At 40.8% G+C, this 21,551-nt stretch overlaps 1 protein-coding gene across 2 annotated transcripts in view; it reads left to right on the top strand.

Annotated features, from left to right (window-relative positions):
• MYZAP (myocardial zonula adherens protein) overlaps positions 1-12,350 on the top strand; it is a 52,588-nt gene extending 40,238 nt beyond the window's left edge. Inside the window, exons 13-15 of one of the 2 annotated variants that reach the window (XM_058846555.1) lie at positions 6,830-7,525; positions 8,197-8,419; positions 9,114-12,350. In XM_058846555.1, the coding sequence (XP_058702538.1) occupies positions 6,830-7,525; positions 8,197-8,419; positions 9,114-9,251 (1,057 nt within the window). In that variant the 3' untranslated portion in view covers positions 9,252-12,350. Of the gene's footprint in view, positions 1-462; positions 3,145-6,829; positions 7,526-8,196; positions 8,420-9,113 lie in introns of those variants that run through there. The other variant, XM_058846554.1, reaches the window with a different exon arrangement.
• Positions 12,351-21,551: the final 9,201 nt, after the last annotated feature.

The following is a 21,551-nucleotide window of genomic DNA, read 5'->3' on the forward strand; positions in this document are numbered from 1 at the left end:
TATCTTTATTGCCCTCTCTTGGGCCTCTCTGTATGTAAGCACAGCCCCTACTTATCTGATATTTTTCCTCCTTTTGAGATTTATCTCTATGCAGGAATGCACCTCTGTGCAGTTTAGATTTCATGGAATTACTCCTAATGATTAATTGTGTTCTTAAATGCAATATTGCTATCTTTTTTTGTTGCGGGACTCTCAGTCCTAATAATTTTATTGCTGGGCATTCCACTGTGAGCACCAGCAAATGCTGGTCTGTAAACATGTCAGTATCTGCCACGGTTTTTATCAAATATTCTCTGTGGCATTATAGGAAAGAAATATGGAACATAGCAAATGCACTGATAAGTTTTATTTTAGCCTGTCAATACAAACACAAGGGCACAAGTTCATTGCCATGGCATTACAAGCCCAGCTGTGTGATAATCTGACCTTAACTCTTTAAGCTTTCTCTTGTCTCCTGAACAGCACAAGCACTGAGAACAGATCTCCTGAAAGTCCGAGGCCGGTGAGGACGTACACCCCGTTCAAGAGAGTGCTGGAATTTAGCACAAAGAGCAGTACATCCTGAGCATTCAACTCATCAAGCTTTCTAAATATGAGCAGATATCTTGCGCCTTTGCAGCTTCGTTAGATAAATTTTTATCAATTCATAGAGAAGAGCAGCAGCATGGAGTCTTGCTAAATTTATCCTGAAAGCAGTTCTTCAGTAACTTTATACCTGAAGTTACTACTGATGTTAACTGTGAGGGGATAGGGAAGCAGGGGTGAGTGAAGAAGCATTTAGGCAATATTGCTTCTTTAGAAGCTGTCTAGTGCAATGTGTCATTTCAAATGCCTGTAGAGGGACTTTTATAGCTGTACAGTTGGTTTTTTTCTTCAACTGTTTTGTAATTCTGTTTGTGTGATGAAGCTCTAATATATTCTGTTGTCAATACTACCAGAGCTGTGCTGGCAGAGGGAATTAGTGTGGAAGCTCCGAATCTGCCCAAACTGAGGGTGGCTCACACCTGTCCCAGAGACCTGGTGCAGTTGAGGGCTCTCTTCACCTGTGAGCAGCTCTTGTACCCAGCACTCTTGGTCTGGGAGGGAGAGCTGAACCTGGCTGTTGAAAACAATTCCCTCAACACATGGCAGATGAATATTGTGTTTGCTGCTCAGAACAGTAAAGGATAGAGCAGCTTATAATGGAATTTGTTGGGCTGAGGCACTGGTTTGCACTTCCTCAGTCATGAGACGGAGTGACCATGGTTGACACATTCAGTAGCAATTGTGTAGGAAAATCTCTGACACTTTATTTATTTATTTTTCCATTTGAGGAAGGAGTTTTCATTAAACAAAATTTTGCTTACTGCAACCTGCAGCAGTCCTTGGAATTCCAACAGCAATAGCAATCCTGAATCAGGATTTGGGGTTTTGAGTACTATTATTTTTTCTCCAAAGCACTTAAAATCTTACCTTTGGCTTCAAAGTAGCAGCAGGAATGACTGTATCTAGTACTGAACTAATTTAAATATATATATTTATATATATATAGGGTATTCTTTACATCTTGTTTTGATCTTCCACTCTCAGTGAATTTAAAATTAATTAGAAGTATTTTATTTTAATTCTATTAACATGAATGAAGGACTTTTTTTAATTACAGTAGCTGCAACAGAAAACAAACACCTTAGGTTCTGTATGATCAATATTGTTCTTGTATGCAATGTCAATCCCAGGAGGTGCTCACCTTGCCACAGAGCTTCAAAAAGGGATTGCTTTTATCTCCAGCCTAATGCAATTCAGTCCAGTCTATTCAAATCAAGTACACTTACTAAAGTTGTATTTAAAATAATAATGCTGACCTCATATTGGATGCACAAGAAGATGAGTGATAACTGATTTCAGGGATAAGCTTTGTACCTGTGAAATCTTATCTCCATCTAGTGGCTGATAACAGCAAATATTTGGACAGTGTCTGTTTTTGAACAGAAAGACACTAAAAACCAATCCCAGCAGGTATATTAATGTCCATTAGAGATGCAGCTTTAGGTCATACAGGATGTCTTTTAGTATTTCTGTGCCCAAACAGTCCCTTTGTAATTCAGGACTTGAATTCTGAGCCATGGTTTCTGAAAATCACCTTCAAACTTAAGATGAATGGGATGAAGGTGGTATTTTTAGATAAAAGGAAATGCATGTTGTTGTAAAAGACATTAACTGGCAAGTTTCAAAAAGTGAAAATCCTTTACCCCTCTGATTTTGGTCAGAATTCAGAAAACAGAACCTGATGACTGTGAGGTGCTCAATGAATGGTAGTAGAGGGTAGGGTAAGTATCAAAATGCTGTTTTGACACAGACTCAAAGGAAGTTCATTCTACTTTTAATATAGTCCTGAGGATCTCCTGAAAATGCTGCAAGCTGTTTTAACTCTGAGACTTGCAACATGATGATAATCTGCTCAAGACTTTACCAGGAATGCAGCAAGGCCTTAAGTTTTTACTGTAAGGGTGTTTTGTGTAAATTTTGTCTTGAATGTTTGATGAAATACAGTATTTTTTTCTAAACCAAGTAAGGACTGGAGTTGAAGCTGTATTTTAAGAGCATTTGGACATGCAGTGAGCTGGTGACCATCACTTAATTGGACTACTGGTCTAAATGTGGTAACTGTAAAGAACAGGAGAGGAACTGTATTTATATCATTGTGTTACATGAAAATGTAGAGCTTTCCAGTCAAATGAGCAGTAATGTAAATTAGCATAGATAATAACAAACCTGACTGAACAGACTGTAACACTTCTGTATAAATTTTCTCAATTTGAGACTAAGTTAATTAGTACTATCACATTAGAAACTAGTAAAATTTCTGTAAACAGCAATAAAAGCCATATAGGAAGGTCCCTGAAAGTACACTAAATGTAAGTCAATTGTATGACTACATTTGTACCATGATAAGTATTCTTTTGTGATTTATTCCAGATACTCTGGAAAGTATTTTGGGATACACTTTTCATATATGCTGTACAAATAATGTATTACATTGTATGCTTTTAATACATCCGGTATGCAGGACATGAAAAGGATAAATTGCAATAAACACTGTATTTAAACTTGTTGTTCTGTTGTGTCAACAGTCTTTTAGAAATAAACCTACCTTAAAACGTTGCAGACTCTTGCTGTTCATAACCTTGTTTGTTCCAAACATGTGGGAATGGGAAGCAGCTCCTGCAGTGCCTCGATGTTCTCGTCGGTGTTTCCTTTGGCAGACGGGCTCTTGAGAACAGGAAGGCACTCCCTGGCTAAAGACTTTCTCAAAGCCAAGTCACAAAAGTAGATGAACTCTTTCATGAAATAAAAAACTATTGACTTGCACAGGATAAACAAAAACTGGGCAGCACAACTCTTGGAAAAAACCCCAACAGCTTCAGATCCTCCAGATAACATCTGAATCCATCTGGGACGATGCTCTCCAGGCTTCAGCGGGATGAGACTGGGATAGCTGTGGCCCATCTTTATTTACAGTTTATATCCACTTACTATAAAAGTTTACTAAAAATCAAATAGAGATTTATTTTTAAGACCATACAAATAAAGCAATCTATGTGTCAACTAAGAAGAGGTCATGCAGACATGACAATCACAGTGTCACTGGTTTGTCATGATAGGTATAAATACATACAGATTGGCTTTTAAAGTGTTTAGGGCTTTTTTTTTTGAGAAATAAGGTTAAGGAGAGGAGTTGTTTCTATAAGGAAAATAAAATTGACTATTACAAAGGCGCATTATGCTGGTAAGAAAGCAGTTTTTTTCCTAAATGAAATAAAAGTTCTTCAATTCCAAATAATCATACAATTTTTTCTTGTTATTTTGGGGGTGATTTACATTGTATGTGTAGCTTGTTTCCTCTACTCCTGCTCCTCAGTATTTCTGAGCAGAGAAACTGTAAAGGTAGTTCCCCCCCCCAAAAAAACCCTACAATCTAAATTAGTTTCTTTTGCTCCTTTTCCTAGTGAAAAGAAGTAACATTATATAAAGTTTAAGAAAGCAGAAAACAACTTTTCTTACAGAAATAATACTAAATTACTAAATCTATATTTCCTTCTTCAAATTTGTACCAAAGTTGATGCTCAGTTGCATTGTATCTAGATGCTGCCCACCAGTTCATAACCAAGAATATATTTGTTCCATCACCTTCCAAATTTCAGTTCTATGTTCATCATTCCGGGACTGTGGGTTACCTGTAAACAGACAATGTTACTCCAAAATTTAACATTCCCAATATTCCTTCCCAGTGAACTTGGACAGATACAGACCTAGTGAACAGTATTCCAAGGTACAGAATGATCAATTGTGATTCTCAGAAGCCATTCTCTTCATTTTTTGCTCTACTTTTTTCTGTGTTTATGCAGTTTAACACATAAATTAAACCCACTGTAAATACTGGCATTGCTTTTCTGTACACGTCATAAAGCAGCTGAACATTCTGTGAGAACATGGTATTATTCTTTATAGATTCTCATTTCCCTGCTGGCAGCAGTGGTTTCCATGTCCAGTGCTCCCACTCCTATCTGCAGGACCAAGTGTTCCTCCTTGCAAGATGTGGAAATGTGACATAAATGCATGACTTACGCCTGCATAAAAGAGGCAGCAATTCAAAGAACTTGTGTCCTGTAACAGCGGGGATCTCCCGGCAAAAAAAAACAACTCAACTGATTTCCCTGAATTCTTCGGCAAAACTCCCCCAAGGGATTTTCCATACATGATCCAGGTAGTGCATAACAGACAGCGAAATGGTCTCTTCAAGTAGTCACTGGACGGGTTTTCTCACCCTGACTGTGGTATTTTTTCCATGCGTAGCTGCCTACTTGATTAATCTCATTTCCCCCGGCCCTCAGCCTTTCCCTCGGCCTTCCAGCTGCGCAAACAAAGGCAGGCGGATATTTCAGAGCGCTTCCTTCTCCAGTTCCTCCGGCTCGGCCCTGCCTTCGTCCTGCTCGTAGAACAACGCCTTTAACAGTCCCTGACAAACTGCCTCTCACTTCTGCTCGGATCCACAAACCTCCACCGGGATCAGCTTAAAAAAGCTGCCACCTGGGAATCGCCATTCACTAACGACCCACTGCTGCTGCCCGGAGAGGTTCCCTGCGGGTGCGTGTGCAGCTCAGGAGCTCTGGAGTCAGCGCTGTCCCTCAGCCCTGGGCACTTTGCAATTGTTTCTGGCAGGCCGCGGCCTCCCGGGAGCCTCCCGCAGCCCGGCCCGCCCGCGCACCGCGTCAGGCACCTGGGACCCTGCAGTGAAATTTTCCTGATTGTTCACTTAAAAGAATGTGGCTGGAGCATATCCATTGAAACATTCGTATTTCACAAGAAAGAGAACTTGGATTTTAAAATAAAGTATAGTAAATGTAGCATAACTACAGGAAAGGAAACTATATATAGGAAACTATAACCATAGGCAAGAAAAGATGAACCCCTGGATTTTGAAGTTATGCATTGGCCAAAAATGATAGCAGAAAATCCCTGAATTTTGAGGGAAAAAAATGGTTTTCAGACTTTGCTTAATAATTTCTACAGACAAAAGATGTCGAAAAACTTAGACAGAATACTAGATTGGTATCTGGGGAGGGGGAAAAGTCAGAGTATGCTGAAGAGCTGACCCAAAAAATTGCTACAAGGCGTCAAATTTCAAACCCACAGCCGTTCAGCGCTGCTCCACACGTGTCGCGGGTGCCGTACAGGGCACAAGCCGCAGCTTTCCCAGCTGTTGTTGCAATTCTCGTACGATGAAGGCGAGTCCCCAGCGCGGGGCTGAGCGGGCCCCGTCCCGCAGCCCTGTGTCCCTCAGGGCCGTCCCGCCGCCGATCCGTGTGGGATCCGCGCCGCCGTTCGCCATTTGAGCAAGTCGGGCCCAGCCGCCGCGCCGTCGCTTCCGGCAAGATGGCGGCGCGCGGGGCGCTGCCGGGTGCCCATGGCGGCGGCTCCGGGGCTGCGCGGGCGGGCGCTGCCCGAGCTCCGCGAGATGCTGAGGCGGCAGGAGCGGCTGCTGGCCGACCGGTGAGGAGCGCGGGTGCCGAGGAGCGGGCCGGGCTTCCTGCTGGCTTCGCCCGTCCCCGCGCAGGCGGCTGAGGACGAACCGCTCGCTCCCGTTCAGCGCCTGCGGGGCCGGCGAGGGCGCGGGTCCCCCCGGGCTCCAGCGGCCGGGGATGCGGGACAGCGCTCGGGCTGTACGTGTCCGTGTGGCTCTGCTGCCTCGGGCACAGGGATGGACACCCGTCCTGTGAGGAAAGCGTGAGAGAATTGGGATTGTTCAGCCTGGAACAGAGGAGGGTTTGGGGTAACCTAACTGTGGCCTTCCAGAACCTGAGGGGAACTTACAGGAACGGTGGGGCAAAAGTATTTGCAAGAGTATGCAGTGACGGACGAGGAGGGAACGGGTTCAAAGTGAAAAAGGGTGGGTTTAGATTAGATACAGAAAGAAGAAATTGTTCCCTGTGAGGGTGGTGAGGCGCTGGGACAGAAGCTGTGGCTGCCCCATGCCTGGCAGTGCTCAGGGTTGGATGGGGCTCAGCAAGGCGGCCCCGCCCGTGGCAGGGGCTGGAACGAGGTGATCTCTAAGGTCAGTTGCCACTCGAGCCATTCAATGACTCGTATATTTCACTGGCAGCACGCAGTTAGTGCTGTGCTGCAAGCGCTTTGCATCTCACCGTGTTTGAGAAGTTTAGTATGTAAATAGGCAGCTGATGTTGCAGTGTGAAACCTGTCCCGTTACCTGTTCTAATAAAACTTCTGTATCTCAGGTTGAAATAGGATTGCTTATAATAATAATCTTTGTTTGTTTCTTTGTTTGTTTTAGGAAGTTCATTGCTAGGCTTCCAGATAAGGGTAAGAAGATCTCTGATTTTGCTGAAAAGCTGAAGCTTGCCATTTTCCAAGAAGAAGAGGTAGCCAGGACAACTGAGCTGTTATCTGCTGTCAGGTTGGAGTTTCAGGCAAAACAGGAGGAGATTAATGCAAGCAAACAGGAAGTTGTCCTAACTGAGAATGCAGTGAACAGTACAGATTCCTCAGTCCTTAATGAAAACTCTGATATTAAAGACATTTCTGACATTTCTGCTGAAAGGCAGGAGGCAGAATGTATTGAAGAAGATGCCACAAATACAGCTTTGGAAAATCAAAGGACTCAGAGGAAAAATAATAAAGTAAAGACTGCTACAAAGGATCAGAATAGTTTCTGTGAAGTTGTCTCCAAGTCAGCCACAAGCAATCACCTGGACAATGATCACCAAGTCTCCCAGAGCAATACTGAGGGTGGTACAGAAAGTACAGCTGCTTTGGACAATAGTAAAGAAGCCTTGGTTGATGCCTTTCAAAGAGTTACAATTGCAGATGGGGAAAATAGTGAAAAAATATCGGAAAAAGAGCAGGATGTGGCAAAACATAAGGGCAATGTATTTGGAAGCCAGCATCCCAAGACACCACATTATATTGAAGTTCTAGAGGCCAGAGCCAAGAATCCAGTCATAAAAAAACCCAAATTTAAAACAAATGCGTAAGTATCATGACACAGAAAAACCTTTTGTGAGATGCTTGATGTGCATAAAATTGCAAATGGTACCAAACAAGCATGATGGCTTTATTTTCTAGTGATGGTTAAAGAGATGTAAAGTCTCATGACACACAAGGTTCATGTATTGGCTCTTTAGCTTTAAATGCCACAGAATCTCAGTACTGGTTTAATCAAAGCAGTGGTTTAATTCTACCTGTTTGAAACAATTGTCATGAATCATCATAGAATTTCATAGCATAAGGTGCAAAACTACTAAAGAATTGGCAAAACTTTTGGGCCAGTTCTAGAACATCTAGAGCTTTAATAGCTTGAAGCCTTTTGCTTTTTCTGCACTTTTAGGAAAATTACAGTTTATGTTGTCTGTTCTGGTAGTAGTCTGTACCTTGTGTGACTCCCAAAACATTGCTATTTCAGTTTGCTAATAAATCAGGAAACCAGTTTGGTTCAGTCAGGAGTAACTTGTGATATTGTCTCTCTGTGGAGAAGTAGTTCTGTTTTTTCTGAGTGATGTTTAATTTTTTATTTGTCTGTGTTTTCATAGTACTTCAGATTTATTTTCAGCTCTTACATATTAAAAATAAGTTTTGAAACTGGAGTTGTTCAACCTTGTGATGCAAATTTGGGTCACAGCATAGGTGTTTTGTGTCTTCCAGACTATCAGGAGAGCAGAGTGGATCATCTCATGGTTCCTCATCCAGTCGATCACCCGGGGGATTTGGCTCCCCAGTTCCTCCAGAAGAGAGACGACTCAGAGATAAGAAACATTTGGATGACATCACAGCAGCTCGACTGCCACCACTTCACCACTCCCCTGCTAAGCTGTTATCCATAGAGGAATCCATAGCAATTCAGATACAGCAAAAAGAAGCTTATGAGGTATGAATTTACAATTTGGTCTGAAAACTATGTAATCAGGATCACTCCCAAAAAAGAAGTAAAGGGATCTTTTCATGATGGTGAATTGAGATGGGCAGATTTTGAGGAAAGGCACTTTGTCTTGTTCTTTCAATAATATATTGGCCTCTGAAAGCATTAGTCCTACGTTAAACACAACCTCTGTGTGTTGACATGCTGACCTTATTGCACTTATTTACTCTTCATGAAAGAGTTTTTGTCCCTTGCATAAATAAAGGCCTAGCAGTATTTGTTATTGTTAAAATATCCAAGTTCTACATTTGCCTTTATTTATGCTGTGCCTGAAGAATCCAGGTTCTGAAGTTCTTCAAATTCTGTTATAATGGATTTTGACTTTCCAGGTAATGTTAGGCTAATGTTTAAATTAGACACTATTGTAGAAGTGTTTTTTTAAAACTGGCATTACTCTATCACAGGTGGGGGCTGCCAGATGGAGAATTTAAACCCTTATTAAAAAGAGTCAAATATTAATAGCATAGTTATGTATAAGTGTGAAAAGAAAACTGAAATTTCTTTGCTAGTTACTATAATTAAGCCCACACTGGAATTACTGATACCATGATGTTAGTTTTATACTTTAGTGTATTCATTTATTAATGAGAATGACAAATGAACACATTTTCTAATCTGTGTCCTTTTTTTTTTTCTGACATAGGAAATGCAAGCCAAGCTTGCAGCACAGAAGCTTGCAGAGAGACTGAATATAAAAATGCTCAGGTTTGAACCAGAGGGGGAGGCCTCAATGCAGTACAGAGAAGTGAGAGATGAAGATTATTTTTCAGGAGAAGACTGAAAAATTACATTAAAGGATGTCTGTGGATGAGCCATGTAACTTTATGCAGTACTTCTTAAAACCCAAACCTGAATATTGAGAATGCTTCATCTAGTCAGTTTTTTCTTAAAATTTTCACTGACACCTCCAGGAAAGGTTCAGCATAGGCATCATAAATGTGCATGGTTCAATTACTCAGTCTTCTTTGGGGACTGTGTTTTGAGCACTTGTGGCAATTAATCCTTGTGGAATGTCCCACAGTTCTCAGCTTTTGCAAAGTGAACTCTCTAATACAATTTTGCAATCTATGATGGGTCAGCTACAAGAGAAGGTTTCTTCAAATGTGATTGCAAAGGGCTTTGGCATGAAGCATGTCCACAAAGGAAGCTGAGGTGCCTGTGAACTGCTCACATATATGGAAGCTCTTGTCTCATATAAATGTGAGCTGCTTCTTTTACCTATTTAATATTGCCTTGTTTTTATGGTAGGGTGAAAATGCCTGCCCAAAGACTTGCAATAAATACCTGATCTTTAGGCTGGAAGGTAACTTCTTATCACATGAGAACTTGTTTCTGTGCCTGCACCTTAAAAAATAACACTTGCCCTCATGTTGCAAATTGGTAAGAATTGAAAGTTATTTTGTAACTCAGATTCTGTTTGGGCTTTAAGGGACTCTGCAGTTTGATTTTTGGTTATTATGGCAAAGCACATCAAGAGATCAAGTTAATCCGAAGACTTTACTATTTTTATTAAAGATTTTTATGTTTTTCTGTATTTTTGTAGACTGCTTTCATACTTTGGAGGTACTATTTTTTCATAGTCCAATACTTTAAATTAAGAGGTCAACTCTCTGGATTACTTGGATAAAGTGTTGTGTGTATTTTTAAGTTTTGGTTCTTATTTGAAGACAAAAAACAACCTTCCTTACAAGACCATAAATAATAATTTGAATTTTGAAATATAAGGAACATACCTGACAAGTATCTCACAATGGTATTTTAACTGTGGATTAAGATTTTTCTGAGCCTAGTTTGAGTTCAGTTCTTAAAAGCAAACCTCAGAAATTCCTTGTATAGCCTGGCAACACTTGTTTTCCAAGATGTTGCCACAGCTGTGTGTGCAGGGCTGTCCCTGAATGTGGAAACCAAGGCTGCTCCAGCTGCAAGTCACTTAAAAAGCTCAGGATGAAAATGTGGGAGGAAGGTGTCAGCCACTCCTTGAGCGCAGACAGCGCTTTCCTAGCAGGCAGTAAATCTCTCCCAAGTGCTCCACAAGCCCTCCTGGGCAGTCAGTCCCTGTGGCAGAGTCCATACCCTGGCACTGCAGTTGGACAGATGGAACTGCTGCTAAGTGAATTGTGATATTTTTTGACTAGATCATCTCCTGCTCTTTCCTGAACCCTTTCCTCTTGCAACCTTCTTGTTCTCAATGATCATTGCCTTCTCCTCAGCTGCTCTTCCCTTTTTCTCATTAGGCTTACCTGCTGCCACTAAGCCCAATCCATATTCTGCATCCCTGCACCACCCATTCCTTTCCTGTGACATACTGCTGCGTGTGTCTGTGTTTGACTCCTGCCATGTGTCATGCCTCCTCCTGCCACTGCTATCTTATCTTGCTTTCTGGAACTCCATCTAAATACCAGCTGTCTACCTGGCACCTCCTACATGCCTCAGTCCCTCGAATACCTCACAGAGACCTCAATATCTTTGTGTTTTCCCCATGACTGCTCTCCTGAGGCTTTCCTTATTTCCTGTTTTGGTTTCAGACTCTGCAGGTGTTTGTCATTTCCAGGTCTTCTCACCTTTCTTCCTTCTTTTCATACTTGGGTTTTCCCTCCTCTCTTGTCTGTGCTCCTTCTTCATCCTCCCAGCCTCTCACCATCACTTGTCAGCACAATTCTTTGGCTTGTTTTCAGCAATTCACATTCATCCCTCAGCATCCGTGTTGATGACCCAGTGGATCTCAGTTGTATCTATTTCTGTCCAGCACGTGGCTCTGACTCACGGGCCAGAGGAGTGATCTTCTCCTGTGGATGCAGCTCATCTCTCAGATCAATGCTTTCCATGCTGCCACCTGCTTGTCCAGCTGCATCTTGTCATCAGCCCTTCCATTATTGCAGTCTCTACTGCTCAAGGACAAGCAGCCTCAGAATTGTATTGGCTTTCCCTTTGCTGTTTCATGAAGCATAAATTACCGCTTCCAGGCTGTTTGCATCTCTTCCCCTGGTTAGCATCATTGCCCTTGTCCTGTACTGACTGTGCTGTCACACCTCTGTAAGATGCTGGCTGTGTTTTTCTCTGTGCTGGCTTTTCTGTGCTAAAGGAATTCACACAAAGCTACACAGGCACTTGTTTTCTAGAGTACTGAAATTTACCTCTACCTAGGCTTCTGCTGACCACACACTTCTGCCAACTAAACCAACTCTTTTCCTTGTGCAATTAACACTTACTTTTGCTCTCTAAACTTTGAAAAGCATAGGCAATTTTCTTGATCTTTATCTTGATAGCATTCAACATGTTGGGCCTTTCCCAAAATGATTCCTGAATGGTCAAACTTCACCCTTAAGAGGAGGTAGCATGGGGTGGAAATCACTGTGGTAACAGGTAAAGAGCATTATGTATTTGTTAAACAATTTATAGCTGTTCAGTGCAGTTTTGGGGAGCTCTTGTGGAGGAGAGTTTTGTGTGAATACAAAACCAAGTTAAAGATAGGAATTTTAAGTTATTATTTTAAAATTTTGTAAAACCTAGAAGCTTTCCTTGGCGCTGTTGCTTCTGAGCAGAGGTGTGCACTTTGCATTAAGATTCTGTGAATGATAAGAAAGCAAAATCAGGTTTAAAAAGAGTCCTGTTTTAAGAGAGGATGCGCAATCTTGAAGTCTGTGAAGGGTTAGAGTACAAGAGGATCATGAAAGGATTTGTTGGATAATAAAAGGATGAATAAATGGTTTAGTCACATTGAAAAATATTTCTGATTGAGTATGGTATTGCTGTTATGTATTTCATTGTTTGCCAGTTCCAGATCATTTCAAAATGTATATTGGGAGCTGAGGAGCTTGTTCTCTGTTTTAAGAATGACTGAAGGGGCTGTTAACACAGTAAAAATAAAGAATGGATAATATATTTTTGAAGTCGTTCATGTGAATAATGTTTTGTTTTGACCATGTAAAATTTAGAATAGAATTGCAACTGTTTTGCTTTAGTGCTTTACAAGGAAAATATGGAGATGGAGCTAGGAAATGATTGCTATATAGGAAAACAGGAACACTATATAGGAATGCAAATGGATGAGAAAAGACCTGTGAGACCTAAAGCTGTCCAATCCTGCAGGTCTGAGAGACGACACAGAGACACAGCTTAAATGTGACCTGTGAGCCAGAGAGCTGTAGCATGTGAGGCAGGGATCTGTGCAGCACCAGCTGTACTCACCTGATTTCTGCATTGCTGGGAGTACCTGATTCCCAAACTGCTCAGAAGAAAAGCCTTGTAGCAGATTGTCTGTGCAGCAGCTTTAGCCTTTCCTGAGGGAGAGAACGTGTAATCTGGTTTGCCTGCTATGGTGATAACATCATCTGGAGGATTTAGCCATCTAAAAATTTATTCAAAGTATTTAGGAAATAACATCTGAAGAAAAACCTAAGTGCTGCTGGACTTTATTTTTGGCAGACTTCGAGAATAACTAAGGGTAGAAAAGACACAGCTGCTTTTCATGTTTTATAGAGTTCTGTTGATAGTGTTCTGTCTGGCTTGTGAACTACTTCTAAGGGCTACGTGATGAAAAAAAGTCAGTGACAGTGAGCTGTGAGCTCCTGTGTGGAGGAAATGGGGCTGGTAAATTGAGAGAACTTGGAAACCGTGGCTCTGTGCCGTGGAATTTCTGAACCTGCCACAGTATCAGGAGTCAGGGAAAACAATACCAAGACACTACTGATGGATGAATCAAAAGCTGAGTGGGAAGCCACAGCAAAAGCTGCTCGTGGTCCATGAGCAGCCCCAGGCAGTAGTTTTGGGGGTTTGTGTGTGGAGCTCGCAGACACACCACAAGCTGGCAGCCTTTAGCAGCCTCCTGGCCTCGGAGCTGAGCAGCCTGAACTGTAGGTGTGGATGTGGCAGCTGGTCTGTTCCTTTGTGCAGCTCCATTGCAGAGCCAGCTGCCTGCACCCAGGAGCTGGAACCTCAGTCATGTGCATGCTGGGGTTTGCCAGTGAAAATGACCTGTAGTAGCACCCAGGTCTGGCACGGTTGGTGTCTGGAGCATCCTCTGCCTTTAGCAAGTTAGTGCCTTCAAGGAGTGTACTTGGGCCAGGGGAATTGCAACTGGCCTTTTATTACAAATGGAAATGAATGGCATAAAGAGGACAAGCTGAGGGGGTACTGTGTTGGAAGAAGCTGTGTCCTACCCTTTGGCCTCTACTGTAGGGAAAGGCAGCTTTTCTCAGCTTTCTCAGCTTTCCCAGCCCTGCTTTTTCAGAACAGGATAAGAAAGAAGCATAATTTCTCCAAAGTATTTTGGAAGGGCACATTTTTCAGGATGTAGGTTCCAGGGAGGTGCTAACTGACCTGTATTTTTCCCTTAGTTTGTGGTTTACATGTTTTTTTGCAAATTCACTGCTTTTAGGGTGGTATGTGTGGAGATCACCATTGAGATTTCCTGGTCTCCTAATGTTTGTGTTTAGGTTGTGAACTCCCACGTTCTGGGAGGGAAAAGGAAGTAGAAAAGACAGCTGTGCAAAAACATTTATTTTGTTGTGGTATTGTTTGTTTCTCAGTCAGCTAATGATTGTATTTTCTTCTCATTCTCTGCAGTGCTATGTCACTGCTGCCACTGTGGTGGGCAAATGTTAGCTGACTGCAGCCCAAACATTTTCCAAACATTTTCCAACACACTGGCTTTTCATGGGATATGGATGCACAATTACATTTGACTCCTTTGTAAATTCATACTGTAATTATTATTATTATTATTATTATGTATGCAAAGTTTTAGAAGCATTTGTTCATCTCTTGTTTAAAACAAGTGTTCTGATCACTTGGTTATTAAGCTTTTTCTAAATTGCCCCTTGATTTGGTGAAGCATGAAAGCTTCACTGTAATACTGAATTGAAGTAAAAGCTTGATTCCTCTAGGAACATTTATGTGCAAGTGCTCTGTTGAACTGGGATATTTGCTCTGTGTTTTGTTTAATCTCTATGTGCAAGGCAATTTGTGAATAAGAGTTGTGAACCAGTTACTGGATGTGAGGAGACACAAATGAGCCCAGTGAAATGCGTGTGGGAAGCAAATTGATTTCCAACTTGCTAGAATCATTGAACTAAGCATATCTAATCACCTAATTTCTATCACCTAAATATGAGTGAATGTGTCTTCCAGCAGTAAGTTTAAGACGGGTTTCTTGACAGGAAAATTTGTAAGAATTTGTATTGACACTCTCAATGCTTTTCTTTCAGGTTTATATGGGGACCATAATTGTGTCATGCATGAATTGGCAGATCTCCACTGAATTCATGAGGGATATAAGTGGAGCCATAATGCTTAATGAACATATTCCTATTTCCTCCCTCTCTCCACACAGCTGGTATTAATGTACTTGCTTATTAGATCAAGACAGTGATATAATGTGGCAAGTGGTTGCAGTCCAAGGTTTGCTGAGTCTGAAGCTGAGTACTTGATAGGAGATATTCTCTACACACTTCTGAATAGAAATTTCAATTGTAAAATTTCTGTACATTTTTTCTTTCTTTTTTTATTCCTGAAAAAATGTTTTCTCAATTGTTACTTCATGACAGTAACATACACATTACATTTACTCAGAGAGTAGTCAGACAGTGGTGGGAGTGCTGCAGCTCTGGCTGTAGCAGCACAGGATCTCCAGCACACATTTCTGAGTTGAAGCTGTTTTCAGCACTGCCTGACCTGTGCTGCACTGGGCCCAAATACTGTGACAAACCTTGTGCTGCAGAATCACAACTGAATCTGGAGGTGCAAAGACACCATTTGTAGGAGATGTTGGTGAGGGAGAATGAATCTGCAAGGCTGAGTGCTCAGCTCTTAGGGCCTTCCCTGGTAGGTGAATACACCCTCCCAATCTGACACTGTAGGGAGAGTAAATCACACAGTCAATGAGATTTACATTCCCAAGTCATTTAAGCAGTTTTCCATTGAAGTTGCAAGGTGCCTGTCTCTTATAGATCAAAGAGAACTAAAATTCCTCAGGAGAGGAACCTGGTATTAGTACCTGGGTACTAACTTGAAAATATGAAATGGCATTGGCATTCTTTTCTTCAGCCATCTTATAGCTATAGTTCCACTTATATTGAATTAACATTGATTTTCTTCTGTTTACTTAGAAATCTTTAAAAATTAATCTTCCAGAACTTGCCTAAAATGAAATTAACCCCCTGATTTTGGGTAACAGCTAATATATATAAATATATATATATATGTATATAAATATATAAACATGAGCTGGGTTATCTGGCTATTATTTGTATTTCAATGTAAGAAACCTTTAGAGACTGTGAGATAAGCCCTTTCTGTTTAAGTCACTGTTACAAGTGGTCTGTGTTGTCTCCTGGTTACTATAAAAGTCTTGGTGTAATTCTGGTTTCCAGAGCTACAGATCCATCAATTCCATTTGTAATTATGTGTGATATTATTTTTCATTTACTTTCTCCCTGTTTTTTTCCTTAGGGGGGGAAAAAACACCAAACCCAAGCCACATAGATTCACAAAACCTTTCTTATATGTAATATTATTTTCTTTACTGACCCAGGTTATTTCATATTGATTAGAAGTTCCTAATCCTTGGCTTCACGTGTCTTTCTCAGAACTGCTTTAAGTTGGCATTGTACTGATTACAGTACTGCTTAAATGATAGTTGATGATAAATATTATCCGTGCACAGACATTGGGCATCATCATGTGTCATGTCTGCAGACCAGTTTTTTTGCCTGCACAGCAGATTTTTGTGGCTGTGAGCCAGGAATTTTAATGAAAGAAAACATCAAAGATGCAGAAGAAATGAGAATATTAGTCAAGGAAGATACACAGTGATGCTCTCTGATAACCCCTGGTAATTGACATTAGAACTATGTGGGAGCAACTTAAATAAACATCTGGACACTGAGTTTAGACATTTCCAGTGACAAAACCCAGACAGATCTTCTGGACTTGCAATAATAAATATTTCAGCGCAGTCCACATGAATCAACTTAGATTTCTGTTTTCAATTATTCTAGTTTTATAAATATATCATAGTTAATTATTCAGGGATACAGTTTCTTTTGAAGATTAAGGAATTTGATGTTTGCTTCATTCACGTAAAGCTCCATTTTTTATTTGTATCAAACTTACTTCTGTTTGTACAAAAACAATAATGCAAGCTTGCCAGAAGCCATTAAAGTAGAATGCAACTGAACTTTTCCTGGGCTGGAAGGGCCTTTTCTGAAATTCCTGGCAGTGCACTCTACTTCATTCCAGCTATGGTAACCACTTAAATTGTGCTGAAAAGAAAATTATAAATAATCCGTTTTTAAAAGTTATTCTCAATATTTAGAAGATACTTTCTTTATCTTTTTTACTTTTGGTAATGTGATAGTGCTAAGAATGTGGTATCCCTTACAAACAGCGAAGAGATGTTTATATCTACCAAGGTATTTTAAAAAGGTAGTAATGAAGCTACAAGGCTGAATGAAATACTGGTTGCAGCCCAGATCTGATCTTGTATTACAACTGTGAGGAGCCAATGGCTAGCAAAAGCAAGCTAAATTTTTGGGTTTTCTCTCTATTCTTTAGAGAAGCCTCTACTGTGGGCTCTAACTGCAAAATTCCACTTATTTCAGGAGGAATGAATCATGCCTCTGAGGTTGAAGAGTTATTTCCACATTATATTAAAATTACTCTATTTATTATTACTATTATTATTACTACTTTTACTATTCTAGGATGATCTGTATCTTTGTTGCTGGGGGCCACAACAAAAAATGAAGAATTCTTCTGAAGTGTACTCAGGATTTAGTAATCTTCAGTTCCCACTTTCAGTTTAATTTATGCTTCCCCACAGCCCAGCCTGTCAACATCAGCACATTTCTGCAGTTCCCTACCCTGGCTGTCACTGGCAGGAGCACAAGTGTAAACTGGCTGCCAATGTTACTGAGTCACTGGCTGAATTGTGCTATACCACTGGCATTAAGAAAGTTTTGGGGGACTGCTGTGTTAGTCTGGCCTACAGGTCATCATCCTTTCAGAGGTGGGAGAGGTAGACACGAGCTGAGTACAATTCAGAAAGTCTCTTGCGCTGCCTGACAAAGTTGTTCCTGCATCAGGCTGGGCTCATGTGGCAGTTGGGGTTTGAAGGGACCTCAGGACAGCTCCTGGCCAGGCTCCTGCACAAAGCAGTCAGTTCTGAGGCCAGGTGACATTGCTTAGGGCCTTAATCCAGACTGCTCTTGGAAACCTCCAAGGAAGGAGACCATACAACCTCTCAGGGTAACCTGTTCCCAAGTATGACTGTCCTCCTGTGAGGCCAGGGATGAAGCCTCTCTTGTTTCAGCTTATGCCTGGCTCTGTCTTTTGATGATGCCCTTATAGGTTCTGGAGGATGCTGTTCAATCCCCCTGAGGTCTCCGCTTCTCCAAGCTGAACAGGTACACTGCTGGCTCAAGCAGCTTGCTCTTTATCAAGACCCTCAAGGCTTTGTCTGCAGGGCTGCTCCTTATGGCTTGTCATTTCTGGGCAAATCATAGGCAAGCTTGTCAGGATGTTGTAGGCTGACAAGTGTATTGGATTCAGTTCTGTCACAGCTCTCTCAGATTAATAAAGTATGTTTTCTGCTTTCATATTTTGAAACAAAAAAGCAACCTAGATTCAGATCAGGATAGCCATGCTATCCAAAACTTCACTGTTAATTAAAACAAGGCAATTTGTGCTTTGTAACCCTTTCTACATACTATAAAAATGATGGATAAGGAAGCACAGTGAAAGCTATAAATCAGCCTTGAGTTTGATAATCTAATAAGAGCATCTCTTTGGCAGTTTCACCTCTTGTCCATTGATCTGTAGCTTAGTAATTAATTTTCCTTAGTTTTATCCTTGTATTTATTAGAATACCTAATTCTTTATTGCTAAAACTATGCACCGGAAATTTGTAGTGTTATAGTTCAGGCAGTGCAATTTATTCATTGTTATAGGAACACAGAGGAGGAAGACAAATTATTCAGAGGTTTATTACTCAGAGAGGTGCACTTGAGGAAAGACAGAGAGTAAAGCAGAATGGATAAATCTAAGGGGAAAATGTAGGCTGTGAATATTAAGCAGCTCTTGTAACAGAGGAATTATCTGTTGAATGATCCCCCATGGGAAAGTGTTCAGTTCTCATTGCAGGTGCTCACAGAGCACTGACTGCAGAGAACAGCTCTGCACTGAAGAGGTAAATGGATAATCGGGATGTGGGGATGTTGCTTTGTATGTGCTGCTCCTGCCGTGAATGCAGCATTCCCCTCTATTACAGGGCAGCCTTTCCAGTTGTATTCGTGGTTAAAACCTGTGGGTGTGGTTTGGATACCTTAACTCTCATGGGATTTAAGGGAAATTGCTCATCAGATCTTGAATCTGAAATACATTGACAGTTCTGATTTCCTCCTGCAGTTTTGTTTTCTGATCTTGCTGAAAGGATGGGGCAGTATGGGTAAATGCTTTGCTTATCAGCTCTGCCCCATTCCAACATAACTTTTTTTTCAAGATGGAAAAATGCTGATAAAAAACAGTAATAAAATTAGTGTCAAATCATTTGTAGCAGATGAAAATTCTCTTTATGTGTTCTTTTTTGCTTTGTCTAAAGGCAAAAGAGCTCAAGGTCTGTCTTGACCCTTCATTTGACTCAAATTACCACACAGTAGAGCGGAAATGAAGTTTATGGGTTTGTACTTAATGGCTGTTGAGACACTTGACATATGTACATTTAAATTGTTAACTCATTTCTCTATTTTGGTACTTTCATTTCCTAAATGATTATTAAGTTTTGTAGAGATCCAAAGATAAAAACTTCTAGGTAGTACATACATTACAAGCTGACTTTTGTGCTCATGTGCCACATACTTATATGCAGAGAAAACTGAAAAATTAAAAGAGCAAGATCTAGAAAAAAAAATGTTAATCAAGTAAATATTTCATTAGATGGTAAAGCTTTCACTTTCCTTATAAATAGCACTTTGTTAAAACAAACGAACAATCAAAAAAACCCCAACCAAACCCCACGACTGAAACCAAAAGCAACCTAGCAAAGAGCATATAATTGTTATTAGGTTATCAGAATACTCCTGCAGAAAAAAGTACTGGTCAGGTATATTAGACAGACAGGTATATTAGACAGATGTTGAGAAGAGCTCTGTTCTCTATCTTGCAAGCAGTTCTCAGGGTTATCAATTGCATTTGGCTTTTAGCATAAAGGTAACTGGCAAAGTACTATGTAATATTTCATCCATTATGCCTGTCTTATGAAGTATCACACACTTTTTCCTAAAATAGGTGCTCCCTCTTCTCTCCACAGAGATCAGACTGTGCTTTTACTAGTGGAATGAGTCTGTGGGAGTCACCCAAACTGCACTCTTCCTATCTTTTAAAAACAGGGAGATGAGAGATAAGGTTTCATAGGTCTGGAGGAGCAGCAGTTTGTATTTCAGTCTGTGTCCCATCTGTCTAACTTGTGTATGTGGTCCATAACTCTCTGCCACAGCTTTGGAGGGAAGTGCTCCAGAGGATTTGGTGTGCTCTTTTTTGTGCTTTAGTATGTAAGAAAGGATAGTTCCAAAATATTTGGAAGCTCTAAGAATCAGTGATGTAGAGATTAGGATGTAAACCCAGTACGCCTTTTCCAGATGTGTAAGGAAGGACAGCATGACACTCATTCTTGAACCTAGCCTATACTTATGTTCCCTGCTAAATTGATGTCTAAGTAAATAGCTTTACTGGTGGAGTAGAGGAGACATGAGAGTCAGATTACACTTTATCACAGAACTTGATATGAAATCCATACTTTGTTGCCTGGACAGTGCAGTGAGATGGATATCTGTGGTAGTAATGTAAGAGGATATTTGTAGGAGTGCTATATGTTACAGGGCTGCCCTGGATCAAACAGCATTTAAATACATTGTACATGGGCTTTGATCAAGGACCACGGGGCCATGTCTAGCCCATGGAGAACCAGGACACCCACTTACAGCCTGCCACTGCAGCAGGAAATGTTTTTTCCCAGGTTATGGTATTACTGTTATTAATGCTGGTGCTGTATAGTACAGGATCACCCAACAGTACTAGTTAAACCAGGATGCTATGTGGATACACAGCTTACTCCTGTTTTCTATTTAGCTGGAGCAGTCCCAGAGTGATGGTTATGCTGCCTTTATGATTCTTTGCCAGCTGTGTAAGGACAATACTTCATCTGGCACACAGCCTGCCAGGGGAAGAGTGTTTTTCAGAACAGCTGAAGCAACTGAAATTCATGTGATCAGTCTGAATCAGTGTTGCTATTTGTTTCTCTTGGTTAAGACTAGGTGCTTAAACCCAGGTGATGTCTAATTGAGCCATGTCCTCAGGAAAGTCCCAATTTATGCTTCTGTCTGAAGATTCGATGTCCCCTCTGTGATCACCCTGTTCCCCACTGCAGAGCTGTGCCGTACAAGGCATTTTGTGGCTTTTGTCATTGTGCCAATGTTTCAAGGCTGCCACAGTAATTTTAAAACCTAAGGTAGAGAAGAAACAAATATTTTTTTCTCCCCACATAAATGGCCTTGTATGGGACTTGTTTGAGGATTTGAAAATTGTAACTAGTGTTTTGTATAATTAATGCACTCCTAGTATAATGCCGTGTGGCACCAGGCAGCACCCCAGAACCCGGCCTGGCTCTACAGGGCGATGGAAGCAATGGAATCTCATTAGAACCAAACTCTGCCTGGGTTAATGAAGCCTTGCTAATGAACAATGTTGTGCTAGGTAGAGTAACCTCATGTCAGTAGAGTAACCAACCATGATAAAGTTTGGATATTAAGAGGGTTTGAAAATATCTTTTTATATTTTATTGAAAATACAGGTATCTGCAACCTTGCCTGATCCTATTTCTGTTCCCATTGCTTGAGGAATATAGCTGGCCTGTTTATAGCTTCTGACTAACGGCCTAACTCCAAATCTAACACAATTTTCTGTGGATTTATGATGTTCATTCAAGCTTATATAATCATGTAATAAGGATCTAGTTTTTTTCATGATACTTTAATTAAACAGCAGACCTCCTTAAAGAGCTTCAGAAGAGGGGAAACACACAAAGTGG

The sequence above is a fragment of the Poecile atricapillus genome, chromosome 11, assembly GCF_030490865.1.
Source record: "Poecile atricapillus isolate bPoeAtr1 chromosome 11, bPoeAtr1.hap1, whole genome shotgun sequence".
In the NCBI taxonomy this organism is placed as follows: domain Eukaryota; kingdom Metazoa; phylum Chordata; class Aves; order Passeriformes; family Paridae; genus Poecile; species Poecile atricapillus.